Source organism: Perca fluviatilis, chromosome 4, assembly GCF_010015445.1.
Source record: "Perca fluviatilis chromosome 4, GENO_Pfluv_1.0, whole genome shotgun sequence".
NCBI classification, from domain to species: domain Eukaryota; kingdom Metazoa; phylum Chordata; class Actinopteri; order Perciformes; family Percidae; genus Perca; species Perca fluviatilis.
The window spans coordinates 28,097,332-28,123,455 of record NC_053115.1 but is presented as its reverse complement, the minus strand read 5'-3'; the positions used below and the strand labels follow the sequence as shown (position 1 = coordinate 28,123,455).

General features: G+C 40.1%; 1 protein-coding gene across 2 annotated transcripts in view; it reads left to right on the top strand.

Moving 5' to 3' along the window:
• Nucleotides 1-26,124, top strand: part of igsf21a (immunoglobin superfamily, member 21a) — a 222,124-nt gene that overhangs the window by 71,939 nt on the left and 124,061 nt on the right. For both annotated transcript variants that reach the window (XM_039797400.1, XM_039797401.1), the window contains exon 2: nt 4,952-5,064. In XM_039797400.1, coding sequence (XP_039653334.1) covers nt 4,952-5,064 — 113 coding nt within the window. The remainder of the gene's footprint in view (nt 1-4,951; nt 5,065-26,124) is intronic.

The following is a 26,124-nucleotide window of genomic DNA, read 5'->3' as shown; positions in this document are numbered from 1 at the left end:
AGTAAAGTCTAGTTCTCTTTGACACTGTCCTAAATATTATGTAAACCCAGGTAATTCTGGAAATTCTATACTGTTCACCTGAGCTAGCATTTTAGATCCATCATCCCATGTATAGTGTTCTGAAAACTATGTAGCCATAAGATTCTTATGTAGAAGGTCTTGCAAAGGACAAAAAGTCTCTATACAATGCTCTCGCTGTAACCTAAAAAGGACAAAACATGCACATTTCAGCAGTATTGCAGAGAGGCAACTAAATAATCCTGTTTCAGCGTGATGTCAGATATTTTCTTGACACTTTCTGGACACAAACGGCCAAACACCCTAACAATGACTGACTGAATTAATGAATAGGGGAGTGAGTTACTAAAAGGCTCTTTTAATGAAAGAACATTGGGGCCAATAGCACTTGAACTTCAACATTTTCTTTCATGCAATTTGGCATGTTTTCTCACAGTACCTATTATGCTGATGACTTATGGTAAAACTCAGTGCTGGAATGTACAACAGTAAACTTATGCTTCAAATTAATGCATGAGTAATCATTTAATTATATATGTACTATAACTGTCACAGGGGGGATTTCTTAGCATTGGATACCTTTTCTTTCAATACTTTAAGTACATTCCTGATTATACTTACATTTACATAAGTAACACTTTTAATGCAGGACTTTTACTTGTAACAGAGTATTTCTTACAGTGTTGTATTTGTACTTAAAGGTGCAATATGTAATATTGTGTGTAATACTGGCAGCTAGCGGTTAAAATAGTTACTGCACTACCAATTCAAAATACTGGACAGTCGTTTCCCCCGCCCCCTCCTGCCCAGACTCGAAGTTCACGGGGGTTGCCAGGCTGAGACCGCAGCATTCACAACAACGTTGCTAGACACTTTTCTCACATAGCCAGACATACATACAACGCAAAGCGGAGTAGCTAACGGTAGATGCTGGCTATATTGACAGTCATAAAGCCCCGTGCTCACGCGGAGCTCTGTAACCAACTGACAAACACACTTTTTCGGCTTAAAATTACAGTATGAACCGCTAAAAACACAACAACCTCACGTACTCTCCAACGCCAGTCAGGCACACTTCCCGGCTTAGAATTACAATACGAAACGCTAAAAATACCACTACTTACCGACGGAACACACTTCATTGGCTTAGAATTATGGCAAAAATCGCTAAACACACTGCAAACTCACAGTCCTCTCTTTCCGTTTACAGCCCCCTCTCGTGGCTAAAATAACTCACCGTTACCGCAGCGGCTCCAGCGCTGCGGCGAGGGCACGCTGCAACAGCCGTGGGCTGCTTGCCTGGTTCTCCGGTAACGTTAACAGTTAACAGGGTTAGCATGGCGGCGTTAGCCAGGACCAGTCGGGATCACTTTACTGGCTGTGTCTCAATTGTTTTTGCGAGTAACCAACTTGGGTACTCTAGCTATATAATTCAATGTGAGAACAAAAATGTTGAAATGACAAAAAATGCCCGTCCCTAGTAGCTGTGATAAATTAGCCTGAAGCTAATGCTTACCGGTTCAGGAGAAAATAAGCCAACTCTTCAAAGTCTTTGCTCCCAAGCTGTATCCATCTTTAAAATACATTTCCATTATTTACCAGGGGTTGTTATCGTCTCTGGTCGCCAACGGTAAAACATGCTGTTTTTAACAAGCTTAGTCTGATTGAATCTATCTCCATTTTTTTTTTAACCGTTACTTTGCTGTAACGGTAAAAGCGGCTGGGTTTACGTTTTTACATTTGGTATATCTGGCAACCCGGCCTGGCTGTCAAACTGGGCCGTTGATAACAACACACAGATCAAAACATAAACATAAATTCCGTCACGGAATGTAAATTTCAAAAAGAAAAAATACTGAAATTAGCATTGTTGTCAGAAAAGATAGTATTTCAGTTTAACATGTTTCCTTAATATCTGATGAGGCATTGGTGTCATTTTTGGATTTATTACAGTACAAATATTACATATTGGACCTTTAAGGATCTGAACAAATGGATGCTCGCTAGGGGTTGTATCACTAACTGTCAAGGGGAAACATTTTAAACTTTATCAACCTATTTTCTGGCTTATATGTAGTGCAACCTGACTTTCTTTAATGTTGATTACTTCAAAGTCCATGTGCCTGCTCTAAACAATGAATGTCATTTAAAAGAAAACTGTCAGTATGCATTGTGACATGCATATAGTGGGTTTGTCGAGACAGTCTTATGTTTCTTTGAAACAGGTGGTTGGACATATTTCTGTGGTCTTTCACCAGTTGAGTGACTGAGCTGGGCGTTGTGCCGAACATATCATATATGAGTATTTTTTTTATTATTGATATGACTGTATTTGATGGTATTTTGTTTTGTTAATGCTAATTCCAAGTGAAATACTTCACCTAAGAACAACCAATCTTCTCATTGTTAGCTCTTTTTACATGCTTAAAATAGATATAACTAATAAACTTAAAAGCGCTGTAAAAACACTTAAAGGTCCCATGACATGGTGTTCTTTGGATGCTTTTATATAGACCTTAGTGGTTCCCTAATACGGTATCTGAAGTGTCTTTCCCGAAATTCAGCGTTAGTGCAGAATTACAGCCACTAGAGCCAGTCCCACAATGAGCTTTCCTTAGAATGTGCCATTTCTGTGTCTGTAGCTATTGAGGAGGAGAGGGGGGGGGGGGCAAGGTGGAGGGTGGGGTTGTGGGGTTGATCCCTGGCCCTGCAGTCCCGTGTCGAAGTGTCCTTGGGCAAGACACTGAACCCCGAGTTGCCCCGATGCTGTGCGTCGGAGTGTAAATGTGTGTGAGTGTTTATCTGATGAGCAGGTGGCACCTTGTACGGCACAGTGTATGAATGTGTGTGAATGTTTCCTGTACTATGTAAAAGCACTTTGAGTAGTCGTTAAGACTAGAAAAGCGCTATATAAATACAGTCCATTTACATTCTCTTGAATCTGTCCTCCATATAGTCTTCATCTACCGGTAATTGCCCCCCTTCCAATTTTTGGATACATTTATTTTCCCACATCTTGTCATTATCACCAGGTAATTCCCTTTGTATCCACCCATTATGCTTATTATCACCTTGTGTATAGTTATAGTGGAACTAAAGAACTTCTTTAAACTTTTGTTTGTTTTTTTGGCGAGTGTATGTGTGTAATTTGTTAATGTGTGTTACTGTTGTCTATTTATGACTGTTAACACAAAAGCGTAGGTTCCTTTTTAATGAAAAAATATAAGTAATTTCAATTATTTGACAATAGGGAAGCTTCAGGCGTCGTAGGCTACTGCATGGCATTTAAGGGGAACGTTCTCACTTTTAATATTTTTCAGCTTGGAACTTATTTCCCCATGTTTTAGTGTCTAAGTGACTAATGCGGACAACTATTTTTGAAATTGGTCCAGTATTGAGCAAGAGCTTTGCAGCCGACAGCCGTGAAACGGGCTGCAATGTAATCACACAGGACAATGGCGACCGTCAATGTACGTCCACTAAAAATGCTGTTTTAGCAACTGACACGCTCAGATCGTTATATATAAGTGTCCGACTACATTATGGAAAGATGGAGATGTTGACGATGTCCTGCCCCGCTCTGTCTGCAGCTCTCCACTCTTGGTACAGCATTTTTTCTTTAGCAAAATGTGCTTTGGTATAGGATTTCTTCTGCTCTTTGCCTGGCGGGAATCATCCTGGTCAAAATGGTCACTGCAGACCTGATAGTCTGCAAGGCGCAGTGCACGGACCGGTGTGTTTGGATCCAATTGTGGATAGCACAACTAGACACAACAACTTTCACCTGTCTGTATCCAAAGGTTAAAGTGTTTGAAAGTGTGCTTGAAGTGTAGCTCGACATTTTGTTAACGCAATTTAGAAATAGCGCAATTACAAATCTTTTAGATAAGATTTAGCTATGCCTAATGTACTCCAACACAACAACCTCTCCCCTGGCACTCCTCTCTCCAAATGTCACCAACATTTCCAACACTTTCTTTTGCCAACAAGTCACCTCTCATGGGTTTTTAGAGCAAGACTTCTCCATCTTTCCATAGTAGTGTCTGACTACTTATAATAACAATCTGAGCCCGTCAGTGGCAACAACAAACACTTTTAACGTTCACTGATGGTACATAATTGCCCCGAGAGACTACATTGCATGGCTATCAGCTGCAGGGCTCTCGCTCAATACTGGACCTATTTAAAAAGTTGTTGTCCCCATTAGTAACTTAGAAACAAAAACATGGGAAAAATCCATGTTTAAAAATAAATAATAAAATAAAAAACTGTCTAATTAAATAAAATCCTTTAATTAGACAGTTAATTCTCTGTGTTCCATAAATAAGAAAAATATGTTCTAGAGATAATGACTGAGTTACCCTTTTCAAAATCAATGGCCGCATTAGCCTTTAAAATTCATTTTCATCATTAACCCAACACTTCCATGTTGTTGTTTCTGACATTTCTCATTATGTTATTTATATTTACCGACGATGAATGACAAATTCTTCAAAGCAAATGTTCGACTCGTGATGCCGTTCAAATGCATTTGCATCTCTCAGAGGTTTGTTGACACAAACACACAAATGGTTGCACTGTTATTTTCAAACCAGATAAAGAAATCATGAAAAGTCATGCAGTGAATGATTTTACCCCTTTAAGTAAACGCAACTGAAGTGCTATTTACAGTAATAAGATAACCCCCATGTGGGAGAGTGCTTGTTATGTAATTGCATAAAGATGAATCATGGCACTATTCCAAAAGAGAGTGCGGACTCATTCAATCTTAGCTTTTTAAAATGATTCATATTCTGTAAATTTATGACTACTTCATTGCTGTTGTCCAACATTTACCTCAGCAGGACATCAAACCACATGTTTATTGTTCAGGCAAAGTGTTTTATGGTATATGACTGCAATCAAACTCCTTTGCACATTTTTGTTTTTCCAGGATATTTGACTGTTACCATAGAGCCCCTGCCTCCCGTTGTTGTGGGCGAAACTGTTACTCTCAAGTGTAACTTCAAAACTGATGGAAGGCTTCGAGAGATTGTTTGGTACAGGGTGAGTAAACCTGTCTACACTGTGTACACTCAATGACATTAAGCACTCTCTCCATTTCTTTCATGTTAGCCATTCGCCATCTGAGGAGGTCAATGCCAATAGTCCTATCACAGGTTAATGGCAGCGTAAGGAGAACAACCATGCACTGTCAAACTGCATTTGTTAGGAAACAAGCTATTATTTGGGCCAGCTGTATGGTAGGCATCACTGGCTGTTGCTTGGAAATTTGATTTCTCAATCTGCTGGTCATCACCATCATGTCTTAATAGTGCACAGCTGGTGACTCAACAGTTATTAAAATCCCAGTTGGTGTACTACACTGCCTAAGTGCTGCCAATAAGTAGATTGCTGTTGGAGGAGAACAACAAAAACACCTTTTGTATGTATAAGATATAGTTTATTTCGTCCATAAGCCTGGCATCTTTTGTATAAAAGTAAAGATTGGTAAAACAAATCTGCAGAAAACTTTACAGTTCACAGAGGATCGATTTGTTTCACTTCAAGAGAGTCACTGATAAGCATTTGAATTGGAAAGCAGTAGCAGCTGAGGCCCTTGTCTGACCACGGGTTTTTGCCAAAAACTCTCCAATAATTTTTGAGCGCTATGCAGATTTGCTTTATAAAAGGGCTGACTCATCACCAAGTTGTTTATGAAGTTGCTGAGTGATGATTGGATTTGTATCATTTTGGTACAGATGAACTGTAGAGCCTGAAATCAGCCGAGCTGTGTTATTCCATAAATGCATTCTTGCTCTGTCTTGTGTCATTCATGGTGCTTGTGATACAACCAACATGCTGATGGATTTCCAAGACAAACAAGTTAACAGCACACAGAAAGATGAATTGCAAGGGGTGCTTTGATGATGAGAATACACTAGAATGTGCAGAACTGATTTCCTGAACAATAGATGTGGCTTAGAGGAGCTCTCCTCCGACTGTGTCCCGTTTGTGTATGTACTGTATTTTTGGCTCTCGATAAAGCTTTCCAAAGTCTGAAAAATAACCCTAATGATGCTGCGAGGAGGAAGGTGCTATTGAGTTGCATTGTGGGTAATATAGGATCCAGCATTTCTGGAGCTTGACCAATACTGGACCAAAAGTAAGTCGGATACTGTATCTCAGCCTGTGTGGCATTGATTTGAACAATTCTTTTCTTTTTTTTTTTTAAATTGTCTCTTCCGTGTCTTCCAACATTGTGAAGTGCGATACTAAATCAGTGAGTAACAAATTAGTAATTGAACCACGATGGTGGGAGAGAAGAGAGAAAAGAGAATTTTAAAAAGATCCTGCCAAAAGTAATTCTGCATCTTACTTGATAATTATTTCAACAGTATTTGATCATTGTGATTGAACATTCACCTTGGTTTCACCCTCCGCCCTGTGTTCAAACACCTTTCATTAATGACCGAGCGGCAGTTTATTGCTTAGGCAGGAACTCTGTCTTTAGAGTAGCTTCTGCTTTTTCACTTTTATTATTGTGAAATAAAACTGTGTCTTTGGACTCATCTTAGCAATTGCTGACCTTTCAAGGTAGGACAAAAAGAGATTTATGGCACTTTACACATTCACCTTAGTATCATAGATCACTTTCATTGCTGTGACAATTCATTTAATCAGGCAGGGATTGGAGAGCGTTGTTTTGCTTATATTCTGTCAGATTTCTGTGGTGTCTATTGATAGCTGTAGTTTAAATATTCGCTGTGAGAACAGAGCTGCCCATATTAAGTGCTCCCATGAGGAAAGCAAAGAGGTTGTAACAGAAACTGGCCAGATCTCTCCAGTGGCCACTGCTCAGCACAACCGTTGATAAATTATAAATCAATTACCTACACTTGGCTGCCAAAGTTTCTTTAATCTCTGCCTTTCATTTGACTAAATAATGTTGACTTCTCATTTTACCTCCTGTTCGAATGGAACTGGGGTTGATACTCACCTGGGGAATCCTCGTATCTAATCGAAGCTTGGCCAATCAGACATGGGCTGTATAAACTGAATATTTCAGCAAGTGCTCATTTTTTAAATGCATAACACATCCGGACTGCAGTCAGATTTAGCATGTCTTAAGATGTACTTAGAATAAATCTGATTATTGTAGAAAACCTTACAGTACAAGCCACACTAACCCACATTCTCCCAAAAAACATATTTCCAGTAAATGCCATCAACGCAAAACTTGGGATTCATGTTTGCCATGCCACTGTGAGGCACTATACCGGCCCTTAATCAAGGGGGCGTATATGTATTCATAAAGCACTTTAAAAAGCAACAAATGTTGCACAAGGTGCTGTACAGAACAAAGTAGAAATAATGTAAAACATTTACAACATTTAACATTTAAAACATGAAACGGTATCACAGTAAAAAAAAATTGAACAAAAATGTCAGCCTCAGCTGGGAAAGGCCAAGGAAAAAAGGTGGGTTTTAAGCAGAGGTGTATAGTCCAGGTGCCAGAAAGTAGAAATCCTGTCCAGCAGCTGTCCCAACCATCACTAAACCAGCTCCTCTACCAGGTAGATGAGCTCGTTAGTTAAAACACCTGTTCTAGATGTAGAGGCAGATCCAAAAACATGGCAGGATTTTTACTTTCTGGCACCTGGACTATACACCTCTGGTTTTAAGAAGAGATTAATACAATTAGACAGTGAAGAAGCTTGTCTAATAGGCAGAGGTAGGTCATTCCATATTTTTGGAGCTGCCACAGCAAAGGCACGATCCCCTTTAAGTTTCCGCTTTGTTTTAGGGACACTCAGGGCGCTATCTTTCACCCAGCGCAAATGCCTTTGTACACCGACGCATGTATCATTCCTATTTTGCACCCGACGCACAGTGGACTTTTCCCTCCACAGACGCACGTCGGTAAATTAGGGAATGTATTTGCGCTCCCGGGGGCGGTTTAGCGAAAAGAGGAGGCGTGTTCAGGCGCAAACGTTACCTGCTGCTATTCTGCAGTTTCAGAAAACAATTCCGCCACTGACCAGGAAAAACCTGGCATACCTGTCAAGTATCCCGTTTTGGCCGGGAAAGTCCCGTTTTTTACTCTTCTTTCCCGCCGTCCTCCCGTATTGGTATTTTCCCGTAAATCTCCCGTATTTTAACCTGCGACTGGCCATCTGGCATACCGGGCATTTTCCCAGTGGGCCGACGCACTTTTGGGCCGAATCGCCGACATAAATAGGCCTTTTTTTATTTTTGGCCGGGCCGGCCCATAAAGAATTCACAGCGGCCCATTGGTTAGTTTTCTTTATTGGCACTGGCCTGACCCAATCAAATCCAGGAACCCCCTTCCCCACTCCGGGCCGCAAATTTACGAATCCCACATGGCCACGCCTCCCGGCCCTGACACACAAGATGTAATACAAGTTTAGCATTCACGTTAAAATGGACAAACGACCACTAAAGTGTAAGGGAGGTGCAGAGAAATTACAGGAGAAAAAGATTAAGAATCTACAGGCGGATTCCTCAAACATTTCGGACATGTTTGGGGCTGTAGTAGCTGCTTCAACATCAGCATTACCTGAAGCCGAGGAGGAGGAGAGGTGGCTGGCAGAGAAGCAGAAACTACGATGTCAGGGAAGAAGAGGAGGAGGAGGAGAGTGACCATGACAGGGCCATGGGAGCGAGTGAGGATAAGATGGAAGAGAGAGTAGATGACGATGTGGTAAGGAGTAGGCAAATTAACAGGGACTCTCAGGGGGGCTGTGTGTGTGTGTGTGCACGCGCGCCCTCACGTCATAACGACAACAAGCAGTTTGGCTGTAACATTAAAGTTAGTGGCTGTCAGGTAACCTAACTGTTTAAGCTTACATTAAAAATGCTAGCGGTTAGCCTGTTGGGTAGCTGAAGAGTCTGTGATCTATAAAATCAGTGTTGATACAAGCATCAGTGTTCCTTGAATGGCTTAATTAGCTTCTCTTGTATCGGTGCTCTTTTCCAGGACATATACTACTCTCAGCTTTATTGTAGCTTTTGGGAAGGGTTATGGTTATGGTTATTGTATTTAGCAGACACTTGTGTCCAAAGCGACAAAATATGAATCTTACAATAGTTAAAATTAAATTTAAAGTTGCTATGCCAATAATAAGCAAAATAGTAATAATAACAATAATGGCAATACAATATCAAATATCAATAATACAAAATATAAAAATACCATAAATATACAAATCATAACTCTAAGAATGAATTAAATATTTAAGTGTGAGATCAACAGATAAATCTTGAGTCCCCTCTTGAAGGATCCAAAACTATCACATGAACGCTGAACACTAGGCAACTGATAGAATGCACGCATATTTTAAGAGGACTGTCTGCAGGGAATGTGTCTGACCAATCACGGTGGGTGTGGGCCGCATGGGCCAAAAATGCCAGGGCCAAAAAAAAACTGACTGAGGATGGACGCTATGACAGAGACGGTACGCTGCCAAAACTTCTGAAGGCTTTACTATGCATTCCCCATAGCAATGCAAGTTCAGTAAGGGTTTTTAGCATGGTATGAAAGATTGTTACAGAGAATAGGAGCACGTTAGACCACAGAACTGTCTGCGCTCTACTCTCATGTAAAATTAACCACTCTGGCCCCGCCCACAAATACACTCCTTCCAAAACAGTCTTAAAGAATGCAAAGTCTGCAAAAAATCTGTACAATAACTCACTAAAAGAGTAAAGAAAAGTTATGTGAAATGAAAAGAAAAACTGTAAAAGAAAAGCAATATGAAATGAAAAGAATGCGTGGAATGAAAATAAAATGTAAATGTAAAGACAAGCAATGTTATAAATTGTAAATGTTTTCAGCATTCTGCACCAAGTGGTGATTTTAACTTTCTTGTACACCCTTCTTAAAATGTAAGGGATACTGGAGCTTGGTTGGGGTGGTGGGACTGCTCGCGGTGGGCGGCGGAAAATTTCCCTTATTTTCAAATCCAAAACTTGACAGGTATGAAACCTGGTCTAAAGTCAGTGGTGCTAGTCTAAAGTCAGTAGCGTGTTATTCATATGCTATTTTAGGGGCGCATGCTTGGCCATAATGTAGCGTGTGCACAACGCGCATACACTTTGCTTCTCTCATCTACACGGACGCAGCAGTTCTCATTTTTGCAAACCATACATAATTACAAGGAAAAATATTACTGAAATGCGCTTCATTTGTTTGGATTGGTCAGGAGGCACTTTACAGTACAGTCCTCAAAAAGCATTCTTTGTGGCTTGTTGTGTTTTACACAACATTTCCATGAATCATGGATGTGTTGATGACATAAATTAGGAAATATTAGAGAAATTAAGGAGATGTGATGTTGAACTACTGTGGGATTGGACACTCCGGCGGAATCTGGTCCGGGAGTAATGTGCGATGCACTCCTGGTGGAGCGGAGATGGAGTGGGGGGAGGAGGAAGGGGCACAACAGGTGCAGGTGATGTTTGGAGGCCCACGCTCCATCCTCTCCAGACTTGAGGAGATGTGCCCGAGAGGCTGCAGCAACATTGCCACCCAGACAAGACGGGCATTTATTACTTTGCCGCATCTCGGACAGCTCCCGCTGGCGTGCGCCAGGCAAATCCGCCATCATAATAGCAGTCCGCCATGGAACAAGCGTGCCTGCTCTTAAAGGGAATGTGAGATGATGCTCTGATTGGTTATTTTCACGTTACGCCCAAACCACACCTAGCTACTTCAGACCAACCCATTTTAGATTTGCGTCGGGCGCAAGACTCATTTATCCCGCTGGTATAATAGCAACAGCGCCCGAGATCCGCCCACAAAGCTACTTGCGTTTTGCGTTTCATACTTGCGTTTCAGATCGTTAAAATAGGGCCCTCAGGTGCAGTTGTTCAGCTGACCTGAGTGAGCGGGTCTGAGTGTAGGGGTGAAGCAACTCGGACAGGGCAAGACCATTTAAGGATTTAAACAGAAGTAAATTAATTTTAAAATGAATCCTAAAATATACGGGCAGCCAGTGGAGTGAAGCTAAAAGAGGGGTAATGTGCTGATATTTACATGCTCCAGTTAAAAGACGCGCCGCAGCGTTTTGCACCATCTGGAGATGAGCAACAGATGCAGCACTGATGCCTACATATAGGGCGTTACAGTAATCCAACCGAGGTCACAAAGGCATATATTACTGCCTAGTAAGAATCTGCTTTATTTTGGCTAACTGCCGTAATTGGAAAAAGCTTGCTTTAACCACTGCCCCAATCTGTTTGTCAAGCTTAATATCAGAGTCAATTTTAACCCCTAAATTGGTAACGGTTGGCTTGACATATTGAGCCAAGGGACCCAGATCGGCAAAAGGAGTCCAAGTGTGGACACCAAAAACCATCACTTACGTTTTTGTTTCATTAAAATTTAAAAAGTTAGAAGCCATCCAGGCCTTTGTCATCCAGGGAAACGAGCAGTCTTCTGAGAGAGTTGCTCTTTTTAAGGGGTACATAGATCTGGCTGTCGTCAGCATAACAGTGGAATAGAATGCCATGCTTCCTAAGTATGAAACCAAGCGGGAGCAGATAGAGAGAGAGAGAAAAGAAGAGGGCCTAAAACTGAGCCCTGTGGGACCCCACACGAGAAAGGAGCAGAGGACACAGAGTCACCACAGCTGACACCGAAAGTGCAACCTTCCAAATAGGACCTGAACCAGCTGAGAGCTACACCCTTGATGCCCACCCACTGTTCCAAACTTAAAAGGTTGAGGAGGGACACTGTCACTTGGAGAACCTGAAGGCTTCAAGTGACCAACAAACTTCTGTAGTGCAGACTGAGTGACAGGTTCAAACTTTCCAAAAACAGCAGAACAGACAACAGAAATGGAGGAATCATAAGTAGGTGTCATTTTAGCCCTAATAGAAGTGACCTTCTCAGTAAAAAAGTGAAGAAATTGTTCACACACAGCATGAGAGGCGTCAACACAGGCAATTTGCTGGCCATTAAGAACAGAGTCAATATACAAGGGTTGTTAGAGTTGAACAGAATAATTTCAGATAGATATTGCCTTTTTGCTTCTTTCAAATATTGAAGCCAGCAATCTCCTACTATTTGAAACGACACATGCAGTTTGTCCTTCTTCCATTTGCGCTCAGCTTTACGGCACTCACGTCTTACAGCACGAACTTTGTCATTAATCCAGGACTCTGCTTTTGCTTTAGGCTGCCTACTCTTCAATGGAGCTACCCAGTCTATAACCATTTGACAAGTGGAGTTAAGCCATAAGCTGAGCTCCTCTGGATCATCACAAATAGTCTGGTATGGCACTATTCTGACTGAAGACAGATGAGAACTGAACAGCAGTGGAAGGGTTAATTATCCGACAGCACCTAGCAGCAGCAGCAGCAGCAGCAGCAGCAGCGCAAGGTTTAAATGTATTACAGGCAAGAACAGACTCAAATAATACAGGCATGTGGTCAGAGAACACTGCATCGCAGATCTCTAAGTTAATAACAGGCAAACCAAAGGATAAGACAAGGTCAAGTGTGTGCCCGCGTTCATGTGTAGGGCCAGACACATATTGCACAAGATTAAGAGTCAATAAGATATAAGAAGTCTTTTGCCATTGGCTTGTCAGGACAACACACATGGATATTAAAATCCCCAACAATAAGGACACGGTCTTATTTAGGCATGATTTCAGCCAAAAGACCGGCAAAGTGATTAATAAAATCCTTATTATATTTGGGAGGCCGATAGACCACTGCACCCAGCACTGTGTGAGAGCAACCCAGCTTGAATAATTTTGATTGACTGCCCTGGGAACCCGACACAGGGGCCACAGGTTTCGAAAATTCACCCTGCGCCAACGGGGACGAGGAGAGCAGGGGCCACGGGGCTGCAACACCCCAACCAGACCGGCAATAGGTACCAACCAGGCAGGGGGGCAGGGGCAGGGTACCGCAATCGCCGCAAGGAGGAGAGGCAAGAGAACACGCGGTATTCACTCCAGGAAGTCGTGTCGAGGCGGGCCTTTATCCTCACCAGCCGTCCGCTGCGTTTACCTCTGCGGTGGTAGCGTTTCTGCCGGGGAAGTGGAGCTGTGAGTCGGCACAGGTAGGATGGGATCCCCGATAGAAGAGTTTTATATCCATACTACTTTACTAGGTCTTTGGCAGAGAATTGAATGTCCATTAGTGCCTGGTGATCATACACCAGCAGAGGGTTAACATTTTGCGCAACAGAAACAGCATAAACACACACGCACACACACACACACACACACACAGCGGTGACAGACGGCAGGCTGCTAACACAGGCGCTAACACTGGCGCCATCTTGTCTCATGTCTCAAGCAACACAAACGGAAAAAACAAACTTATAAACCAATGAATGTAAATGGGAAATTTGCAGTTGCAATTTACTACAGCCTTGCAGCTCACGCATTGCAATATTTCCAGATGGTTGCCTCACCGCCGTCGCGCTTAGGGTTCCGCTTTCACAGACTTTGCGGGTCGTCTGGGGCTACCGCGCGCCCACGAGGCTTGAACCCTGTCATAACTGCTTGCAGTACTAGTATTTCTATTATAAAGCATTTTGTGTTTTATGAATAGTTTTTTTTTTAGGAGACCGTAGAAATATTATCGCCACAGAGTGGACTGTAAGGGTGTGTGTAGGGGGGCCTCTCATTTAATTTTACACAAGATGGCACCACCTACGGAGACAGGGAGTGAATGCAAGAGAGTAAGAATGATCCTCTGTAATGGATGTTGTACAGCCCTGCAGCTAACGCTTCAAGAGCAGATAAATGAAAGCCTCTCAAGTGTCTACGGTTTCGCAATGTAGGCCACATTAATGTTTTTGGAGAGTTGTGAATACTGACAGGCCATGGATTAAGCACTATGGATATGTAGTGCCATCAAGCTGTCTATTATACTTTAATAGCATACACCGAATAGCAATGATGCATCATTTGAGAGTGTGGTGCTTATGTGCTGTCTGTTTGGGAGAAAAATGTCAGCATGGTGGCGCTCGCAGGGATCTACACATAAGCTCATCCCATGCTATGCCCGTTTTTATTTGTCACTCTGATGAATATATACATATGGGACGTCACCCAGTGGGCGCCCAGGTATACCACGCTGATGGTGGTGGAGCTAGAGGTGTCTGTAGCTTGTTTGGTGAGTGCAGCTCTGCACTCTGGTTTATTTGAATCACTGGATAAACTGTCTCGGCTCTCCTGTTCTCCCCCCTTCTTCGCTCTGGCAATTACCAAACTCCTCCATCCTCCCTGACATAACTCTTCAGGGATCCTCTCTCTCACCAACACCAGTGTCTTCCCTAAACCTGCCCTAAGACACTTCCCTAATTTACCACTGGCCTGTCTGCTAGCTGTACTGATTTTCTGATACTCATCTCATTATTCAGCTGTGTCCACCTCTGTCCATTTCATTATTAGGATTCAAACTCACCTGTATTTATCATAATCCTGCTCTCTGCTGAATTGAACACCATTCTCCCCACTCCATGTGCGGTACGGGTACATACTGTACCTTTGCAAGATAACACGCAATATCAACAGCTAAAGAGCACAGTATTAATCATGTTTTTGAATTTGTGTTAACAAATTGCAAAATAATCAGCTTGGATTATTTTGAACATGAGAGATCCAGAAAACACCAGAATTTGGTCTCCACATTTTGAATTTCTTATGTGGTCTTTTTTTCTAATTAAATAAATAAATGGAGTTGAGAGTGAAGGTTAGAGAAGAGTGCTTTTCATTTTGAGATGTCATTCAAATCCCCAGAATAGCTTAGAAAAAAAGTATCTATCATTCTTCAATTTAGAACTGTGTAGCTGGTACAAAATTAGTGGATGCTATGCATGTGAAATAGGAAGAGGAGACAAACCGGAATGGCTTCTTGAATCGCATGTTTTCTGATCATATCCCTTTTTTCAATGTTAAAGATGGACCAGGTTAGCACTTTGTTTGAAGGGCCACAAACATGATGAAGTAATGAAGTAACGTTTATTTAATCCTTAATTACACCATTACATTTCCGTTTTTTTAGCCTGTCACTTTAACTACAGATTTACCTATGAAGAAGACATGAACATCATTAATGAATCAGAAATCATGATGATTGAAATACCTTAATTGATGCATTAATTAACATATTGTCCCTGCAGTAAGTCATGCATGAGATGCTATTAATCCTTGTACATTACTGATAGTTAATGAACTACTACATTAGTGAATAATAAAAAGTCATGCATGAATTCATGATAATTCATGTACCCTAAATATAAAGTGTTACCAATGTTTTAAAATGCAACACGAATAACAAACACTGTGGTTTCAAGCACAATTAGCTTGTGAAGTACAAGTAACATTAGCTCCCTGCCTGCTATTGAAATAGCTAACTATATCTTAAAAACCATCATTGTGATCCATGGTTCAGTTATACAAAGCTGAATATATGATAATATGCTGTGGTAGAGGAAGAAATAATGTGTATCCTGTCATTTAGGGCTTACTTTAAAGCATATGTAATGTTTGGTTTCCTCCCCTCTCGTGTGCATGGGTTGGTATTTGTGTCGGAGAAGTAACTAATCAATAGTGTATAATGTGTGTAAAGGACAATAACCAAAGACTAATTCTCAGTCATCAGCTGAATACCATTAAAAGCTTGTCAAATTTTAATGAAGCCATCTGCCCCCACTGGTTCAATTCGGAGCATCACAAGTTCAATACTTAGCTTTACAACCTATGCTACAACACCTTATATCATCAGGTAACTACATCTACATCAGCTACAACTTATATCCAATACTCTTTTTGGTCAAACAACTTTAATAAAAATGATATGTTCAGTACCAAACTAGAAGGTAATGGGATGTTGTTATAATGAAGCTTAAATGGATAGATACAATTGTTTGAAGTGGGGTTGCATGAGGTATTGCTACTCATCCATCCAGGCGGTCGGCACGCCCCCAGTATAAAGAAGAAGGCAGTAGTACCGGCACGGCATCTAAGCGATGTACTGTTCTGCTGAGTACGGGGGCAGCAGCTAAATGTATTTTAAGTTTAAGTGTAAACTGTATTTTGATTTTTTTTCACCACTTTACCTTGCCGTCAGGCAGCCCTTTTCAACAGGGAAATGAATGGCTCCCTTAAGTGTACCAATGAGTGTAGTTCTCCTTCTCTTCTAACTAAAATTGGACAGTTAGCGGTTGGTCTCTTTTGAACTCACCCATTCACTCTGAATTCAGTTATTTAATTTTTTTAGAGTGAGAAATAAATTCCTATGTATCTACTTGGATTTAAGTATATGATTAAATCTTATTTGTTCAAAATTATGTACCAACTTACACCAATTTTTCACGCATCATGAACAGACCGCAGTCCTTAGTGAATTTGTGAGGGTTCTCATATCCAAGTGGTGCATGCACAGTTCTTCCCTCACGACATATTGCCATTATCTTAACAGCACAGAAATGCTGTACATGTGTACTAAAGACTTTGCCAGCAGTGTTTGGACACAGGCCAGCTGCCTTAGTTGCTTTGAAGAGAATATGATGTTTATATCTGCAAGTAAAAATAAGTGATGAAAATAAAATGTAAAAAACATGAACATTTTAAAATGTGAAATACTGACCTAACTTCAACTGTACAGTCTTAACTTACAGCAAGAAACTTATTCTGGTATAATAGACTTTGTACCCACGCAAACTCTGCAGCTCTTCTTATTCTAATACCCCCAACTCTTACATTTTCCAGATTTATTTGTGGCCCACATTTTGACAAATCCCATTTAAGCTGTTGACAATGTCAAAGCACAATATAACAGCTATGCAAATGACTTATCTCTTGTCACAGTCAGCCAATAAATATACAGTAGGAGTGCATTACCTGAGGGCAGTGTGTCGCTGGATTTACTGTCTTTTTCTGGCCATATGTTACCTCCAAATTCAATAGCAAAGAAAGTTTACCGGACACTCAACCTAAAAGTGCAGTGTTTTTCTAGCCAGTAATCCTGTTGCTTGACTGTGGCGAGACACAGGAGGTATGGTAAATCCAAGTTTAAAATCTTCAAGACAGGGTTGCCTGGGCAACTGGAATCTGTGAGTACAGAAGAGAGCTCACTGAGTGTGTACGCACAGCACACTCCTGTGGGGTTTTTGGGTGTCTAACTTCCCGCTGTTGAATCCCCCGAGTGTAGCTGTGTAGGTTCAAAATGTCCTTGTGTTTTTATTGTAGTGTAAAGTCATATATGAATAGTGTCAGGCTAATACATGAAGTCTGTCTATTTATCTATATGTGAAAAAAGGGAATCTTTCATTTAATAATTGCTAGTACAAACACATGTTTGGAAGTAGAATATAGAAATAAGAGCAATATCCGTCCAGAAATGCTTTTGGTATCTTTGTCTTTTAGGAAACCTTTCCAATTTGGGAGCTTAGGCTCCATCATCAAATGTAATCAAGGTATGGTGATTTTGCTAGTTTACAAACCATTAGATGATTTCTGAAAGAATGTAGGGAAACTAAATAACTGCACAAACTGTCAACCTGTCTGTAAAATATTGGTCTATTTGGTATCACTTGCCTTGCGATTAAGATTGGATATGTAACAGGTTTTGATTATGAGAGAAACTTTGTGGGCATTAGTCCATTTTCCGCAACACTTACCGTACTGAAATGAAATGATCAAATCACGTTTATTTGTCACATACACAAGGACATATATATATATATATATATATATATATATATTTATATTTAAATATATATATATATATATATAAAATATACACTCACCTAAAGGATTATTAGGAACACCTGTAAGATTTCTCGTTAATGCAATTATCTAATCAACCAATCACATGGCAGCTGCTTCAATGCATTTAGGGGTGTCGTCCAGGTCTAGAAAATCTCCTGAACTCCAAACTGAATGTCAGAATGGGAACGAAAAGTGATCTAAGGAACTTTGAGCGTGGCATGGTTGTTGGTGCCAGACGGTCTGGTCTGAGTATTTCACAATCTGCTCAGTTACTGGGGTTTTCACGCACAACCATTTCTAGGATTTACAAAGAATGGTCTGAAAAAGGAAAAACATCCAGTATGCGGCAGTCCTCTGGGCAAAAAATGCCTTGTTGATGCTAGAGGTCAGAGGAGAATCGGCCGAAGTGATTCAAGCTGATAGAAGATCAACTTTGACTCAAATAACCACTCGTTACAACCGAAGTATGCAGCAATGCATTTGTTAAGCCACAACACGCACAACCTTGAGGCTGATGGGCTACACCAGCAGAAGACCCCACCGGGTACCAATCATCTCCACTAAAAATAGGAAAATGAGGCTACAATTTGCACAAGCTCACCAAAATTGGACAGTTGAAGACTGTAAAAATGTTGGCTGGTCTGATGAGTCTCGATTTCTGTTGAGACATTCAGATGGTAGAGTAAGAATTTGGCATGAACAGAATGAGAACATGGATCCATCATGCTTTGTTACCACTGAGCAGGCTGATGGTGGTGGTCTTATGGTGTGGGGGGTGTTGTCTTGGCACACTTTAGCCCCCTTAGTATCAATTGGGCATTGTTTAAATGCCACAGCCTACCTGAGCATTGTTCTGACCATGTCTATCCTTTTATGACCACCATGTACCCATCCTCTGATGGCTACTTCCAGCAGGATAATACACCATGTCACAAAGCTCGAATCATTTCAAATTGGTTTCTTGAACATGACAATGAGTTCACTGTACTAAAATGGCCCCCACAGTCACCAGATCTCAACCCAATAGAACATCTTTGGGATGTGGTGGAGGGAGCTTCATGCCCTTGATGTGAATCCCACAAATCTCCATCAACTGCAAGATGCTATCCTCTCAATATGGGCCAACATTTCTAAAGAATGCTTCCAGCACCTTGTTGAATCAATGCCACAAAGAATTAAGGCAATTATGAAGGCTAAAGGGGGTCAAACACTATATTAGTAGGGTGTTCCTAATAATCCTTTAGGTGAGAGTGTGTGTGTGTGTGTGTTTTTTTTTTTTTTTTTTTTATATATATATATATATATATATATATATATATATATATATATATATATATATATATATATATATGTGTGTGTGTGTGTATATGTGCCTAGCTCCAGAAAGCAATTAACAAATCAAGAATAAAATAGAATACTCTAGAATAAAATAAACCAAATAAATATTTTGCAAAAAAAACAGTATATCAGTATGATATAAAAACGAAAAGAGTGAAACAATTAAACAGTAAGACTATGGATGAGATTCAGAAAAATGTAAACCATATAACTGGTACATATAACATATGCAATGTGTGGCAGGCGGATGGATTATAATTAGGGTTATAAATTAGTCACTGGTTCAGGACCCAAATGGGCTAAGGGAAGAATATTCTCATCCTCTCTGTTTTGGCCTTTCAAAAAAAAAAGAATTGCACACATTTATGCATAAATCCTTGCATTAATTATGATAGCCTCCTGACAAAGAGTAGCACCATGGGCAGATCACTATCTGCTGAAGGGCAGCTGTAAGCTCTGTGCCAAAGGGCTTCCCCAGCCTTTGTCCACGGTGCTGATCTGGCTTTGGCTCCCAGGGCATATTCACATTGCTTCAATCATGCCCTAAGTCTCCCCACAGGATCATTCAGCACTGGTGAGAATTACCCTACTTGTTAAACAATGGGGCACTACGCCTTAGTTCGTCATACTGCATGTATAGCCAACATTCAGGTTGCTTCGTCTTGACATGGTGAGAGGCAATAACTTCCTCCAATTTTATAAATCTGCCAGCTTCAAATGTGAACATAACTTTTTTTTTTACTTTTATAACTTTTTTTCTAGATAGAAAATTAGTGTGACTAACTGTTTAGTTTTTATTTAGTCTGTTATTATGCCCAGTGAGTTATTTAGTTAGTGTGCCCTACTTGGCAGTATAGAGTTTGAGACTCCTTGTTAGATTATATCATCATTAAAACGTCTGAGCATTCCCCTGCCTTCATCTTGCTTCTCCACTTGGGTTCAACTCCTGATCATTAGACCATCAGAAGGAATAATTTTACACTAATGTGCCCCTTTGAAAGCAGTAAACCATAAACACTTGTCCTACAAACTAGGCAAAAAAGACATTGGGAATTTAGCCTCTGATTGCATTAGATGTCCAAGCATCAATATGTGTATACATGAAGTCAGGGCAGCAAACGTATAGATGTTAAAAAAAATGTTGTTCTTGTGTATTTATTTATTATTATTAATTAGCATTTTACAAAATGGGACATTATGTTCCTTTTGGTAAAAGAACACTGTGTTTCAAGGAGGCCCACTAGTGCCACATGCAGTGTTATTATCATACATTTTGCTATAAACAGCCAAAGTAATTACCTCCTGATGTGGTCATTTATTCTTCAGTTTTGTATCCTCATCCAAATCTAATTTTATTAAGAGAGATCTCACAAGTGAGCTCTTCACATCTTACATCAATACTGGATATTATAAAGCTAGGGCGTACTGTAAAACACTATAAAACACTGTCTGTGACAGACTTACCTGTCTCCGCAGGGGACGGCTAACAGACCAATCCGAAAAGAACATTCAGAATCACTTTCATTACATTTCAATTCCAATTCAAAGAATTTTCCACACCCTCTTTATGGAGAAAAAAAGTGGTCTGCCCCTTTAAACACTGGCACAAACCTCTGTCATCTTTATTAGCGTGCTGCTCCATGCCGAATGTGGTGCCCCAAGGGGAATGGGAGATAAGGTGATACGGATCACTGCACCGCAACCTTCCCCTTTGAGGATGCCACTGGGGCAAATAAGCAGCCTGTTATACATGGAATGATAATTACACACTTTGTGTCAGCAAACTCATGATGAGTCCCTTTTATCCACAAATTTTAATAGCAACAAAGGGACTGATCATTGCTGTGGCGGTCTGAGAGATGGTTCTGCTAATGGCAGTGACTGTGATGACAATAGAATATTTTGTTTCCATGCTGCTAATTGTAATTAATGCCTTCTCATTTAATGCATATCCCAGAGATCCTCAGGTATCTATCAGAAGCATACTCTGTATCTAATTAATTAGGTAATTCAGCAAATGATTATATGGACGAATTCTCCACGAGAGTATTTGGTTTTTCCCTACGGACACATTTTCTCTCCATGACAATAGGATTAAATATATTCTAATTGTTATATCAAATTTTTTCATCTGTATGGTAAATGTGAGCATCAGGATATAGTACTGTATATCATACATGCATCACAAAAGCATTGCATGGCACATTTATTTTTCAATCTCATTGTGTTTGTTTTTACCCAGAAATTGGTTAGATAACAGTATTAAATGTAATCAAAGTGCTTACATTGCAACAGATACTGTAAAACAATAAAACATCTGTTTTAACAAGAAAGATAATAGTTCATTACATAGATCTCAAAATTTTTGCTTTATTATATTTCATTATAATGGCCATCTGGAAGAAGATTTTGAAGGCATTGCTTCAGCGTCACTCTTATTTCAAGGCTTACTGTACTGTTGCTCTTCCAATTTTCAACATGTCGTGAAAATTCATAATCTCCCTACCAGAATCATACCAGATTTTTTAAATCCATTCTTACAATCACAGAAGGATCAAACAAGTCAGTGATTATATAGTGCTTAGGAGTGGATCAGAGCCTCTTTGTGACTTTTGGGAGAGGACATTAGAGGAGGAAGTCATTTCCATGCCAGGAGAATCTTAGCAGTGGCCCCTACTGCGTCTCAGCCCAGCGCACTGCAAGTTCCCCCAGGGGCATGAAAGACTCAAAACAATTACTTATTTAGTTCTTTATATATATTTTTTTACTTGTTTACTTCCTTGTTTGTTAATTTGGATAGACTGTGATCAGATATCCAAGTATAAAAATACTCTGTCTGTGTGTCTGTCCTTGCATATCTGGAGAACTGTTCATCCGCAGGCTGTTCTCATGAACCATTCATATAGTTATGAAAAGTAATGCTCTGTAATTCCTATGCATTCCACGTTTATTACTGTATGCCCCACATTGACTGCCGCTGTATAAGACCGCGAAGATCCGCATAGGGAGGAGCTCGGGATGGATGGGTGGATCCTAAAACACAGGGCTTTCAAGCGGGGAAGCAGAGTTTGTGTCCTGAAAGAAGTTAAGGGGTTAACACAAGACTTTCACCCAGGAAACAGGTGTTCCTGTCCTGGGAGTACTACTTAAGAAGACCAGTGTTTTAATAACTCAAACTACTTTTTTTTTTAATCTTAACTAGTTGTTTTGGTGCCTAAACTGAACTGTCGTCACCTTTTGTCAGCTAATCTTACCTGCAATGGCCACTGAAGCATTGTCACCTCACGGTGCCCTATACCCGACTCACAGTCCCATTTTGTCGGCTAAGCTTAACTGTGAAGACCACTTAACTGTCATGTGACCAGTCGTCACGTGACTGACTGGCGGTTGCCGTAATTTCGTAGGATATCATCTGAATTGTTGTGCTGAAGTTTTCGTACGATATCATTCAAACCCGTCCATCTACCTAACACTTGCAGGAGTATTGCTGGGGACTCAAGTACAGTACATGGTGTGTCGAATTTGGTGCAATTTGGCCAGATGGTGGCGATATAACAACATCGCTTTATATTTTGGCCTGTAACTTTTAAAGTCTCAGAAATGTACTGTATCCCTGTTGCCACGTTATGAAGTGACGTAATTACGCGACTTGAACATCATCGAAAAGCAGGGTGTTGGGGGAATCACTTTTTTTTTTTCTCTTTTCATCAAACCACAGTTTTTGCAAGTTCCCAAAGTTTTTGTAATTCCCGCAATTTTTGCAAGTTCCCGCAATTTCATCGCATAAAATTGCATAAATATCCTGCATATTCCATTGCATTTTTTAAGAAAACGTGCCGCATAATCAAGGATTTTTGCCCGCAACAATCACAAAAAAACTCTTCTAGAAAAAAAAATTCTGGAAGGACTGATTTGGAGAGCAGTGTAGGCTAAGCATGAGTTTAGTTGATACTATTTTACCCATTTCTCTGTGATAATTTAGGAAGCTAAATACTGTAGAAACACGATGTGAATGCTCTTCATTTGTTTTCCAAATTCTTTACAACCACTGCAATTGGATAAGTCAGTTTGAGTGTATCATTCTTTTGTATTCTAGTTTCAAGATCAGAAAAGGGAGCTCCAAATGAATACTGTAGAATGCATGATAGATATATGTATTAAAACTATTTACTTTAGTTTTTCATTACAAACCTGTCACACAAATAGTGTATCACTCTCAGGTAGTGAAACTGGAATTAGTAAGCCTACATGAAAGTGACCCTAAAGTTGAGAAACTCTGACATAGAAGTGTATAGTTATTAAGGGTGATATAAGTTGCAAAAGCGTAATTATATTTCAGCTTTCTTCCTACCACTGCAGTTGGTTCTTATGGCTCTATCTGCCTTTAAACATAGCATAATGACATGTGACAACCGTTATAAACTGTGCACGTTCAACCAGACATATATAATATTTGGCCTGCTTCTTCAGTATGATTGCATTCAAATAGAACATTAATAGTCAATGATGCAACATCAGTGTGGGAGCAGAAACCATTGAACATATATAGAAATAGGTCATTGTAGCAATATTTCCGCATGTGAGGAGTTTCGTATCTGTGCAAGCTTCACAGAAACTGCAACAACATAACTTAAAATAAAAAATAAAAATAAGGGGAGATCATAATGTAACCAAATTATCCACTGAGTGACGCTATCTAAATTAGTTAGTGCTCTCATAACAAGGGGAAGTTCTTAGAAAATATTGATTGCTATCTACAAATTTAGACTTCAACACATACCGTTATCATCAATCCATTCATCTTTCCATGCCTGACTGTATCTTCTTTTTCCTCTTCAGGGTTATTATGTAGCTGTGCCAGCATGCATTAAATGAACGGCACCGAAACAACCTGGATATGTCACCACTGTATCGCATGGCTAATAGGGGCACCTGTTATCATCACGTAATATGAGCTGAGCACTCATTAGGGTCAATACTTACTAGGGGCACATCTTTAGTCGGATACAGACAGTATTGGCAATCATGTCTGAAAAGGAAATGGAATGAAAACAGAAATCTTCTCTAGAATTCAAATTAAAGTGACATATTGGGACATCTTCAGCCAAGACAAATTAAAGGAAATATGAATAACCATGAAGCGGTATTTCTAGGCTTCTTTTCCAGAACATCGCAACTATGAACTTCAGTAGGCTTATTTTCTTTGTGTTCCCACAAAATAATCTCTAGATGATTGCTTTTTTTGTTGATGCCTTCAAACAAGGGTTTGGCCCCATTGAAACAAAGCCTAGGGCTAGACTGCCCCTGTCCAAAATCACCCTTAAAACCTGATTCTCTTTTGCAATCCATAATAAATAGTTTACAGTGTGAACCACTAGTCTACAACATTGTAGCAATATCTGTAATACAATAAACAATGCATTGGGTGATATATATTATAGATTTCCTGAAAGTAACCTAATACCACCAAATTGTAGTTTTCCACATTAATGAATAATTAAAAAATTGTGTGTAAATAAAAGAAACTGGGGGGGGACTTTTAGTTTACCCAATAGAGTGTGCAACCCCGGGTTTTAATCCAACCCACGGCCTTCTGCTGCATGGCATCCCCTCTCATTCCCCCCTTTCCTGTCTATCTGTACTATCCATTAAAAAGCCCCAACATTTTTTTTGGAACTGTTTCATCAAGAGAAAGTCTCTAAAAGGTTTAAATAACAGCTATAAAAATGAATAAATAGAAATATCATTGATATATCATGTGCAGCTCTAGCTCGATTGGTGGTGTTTGCCATTCTTAAGCAGCACACTAAACATATTGAAAGTTGGTGAATACATGAATTGTTTATAATGTCTGTTAGGCTTCTGGGTCTGATCATCAAATGGTTGGCTTGTTCTTTGCTCTCCCACAGTCTATGCATTAGGCAGAAATCATTTCCAACTTGTTAAATAGGAGCATCATGAAGTGAAATACAGTGATGCCACATACTGTATCAGGTTACACCCTGGCATCTTGAAATTACATTTATATAGTAATAATTGGTTTTCTGAATAACTTTGTGGTGAGAAACGCTATCACCACCTGGATTATGTTTACAGGTATCTTTTTTTCCAAATAAATGAGCAGTAATAGAGTTAAGGTTAGGAAAGATTTATTCTGTATTAAAACAAAACTATGATCTTACACTTTGCTTAACCTTAAGTGCTGCAAATGCCCAAACATAACCAGAAGAAAAAACATTTCATCAGGCTTTAGTTGCTACAAGCTGATATTCTACAGCCAGATCGATATGTTGACAGAAAACAAATGAGATACGCTGTTAGTGAACATTTTTACTAATGCGTTCAGTCTCAACCTTTTGCAACATCCCAGATTACGCTAATCACCAACATTTCCTCATTATGTCAATAAAAAAAACGTAGCCCAGGCAACATTTCTTACAAAACATATATACCTTTACAAAGTATTTGTACATAAATTGTGCTGATGAGGGTGTCTACGCTACTGAAGGAGGAGAAACATCACAGTCATCCTCCTGATGGTAATTAAAAATTAGCTTTTGATAATTGTTTGTAATGTGGGGTCCCATATTTCCCACTTGATCATAAATTGTAGAGGTATGTGAACACAGGTGGCAAACATAGCTGTGAATGCACCACTGCCAGCAGTCGAAAATAATACAAATGTTCAATTACCAGTTCATATTAATATGCTTGCAACATGCAATATCTCCTGTAGTTTATTTACTGTTGCATTTAATGTGATGACAACAGGCCTTGGTTTTCATCTTAGAAAGTTAAGCTGCAGAAATGAGCCTCTTCTGGGGTGGCTGTGGCTAAGTGGTAGAGCGGTCGCCTGCCAATCGGAAGGTTGGTGGTTTGATCCCTGGCCCTGCAGTTCCATGCCGAAGTGTCCTTGGGCAAGACACTGAACCCCGAGTTGCCCCTGATGCTGCGCCATCGGAGTGTAAATGTGTGTGAATGTTTATCTGATGAGCAGGTGGCATCTTGTACGGCAGCCTTGGCCACA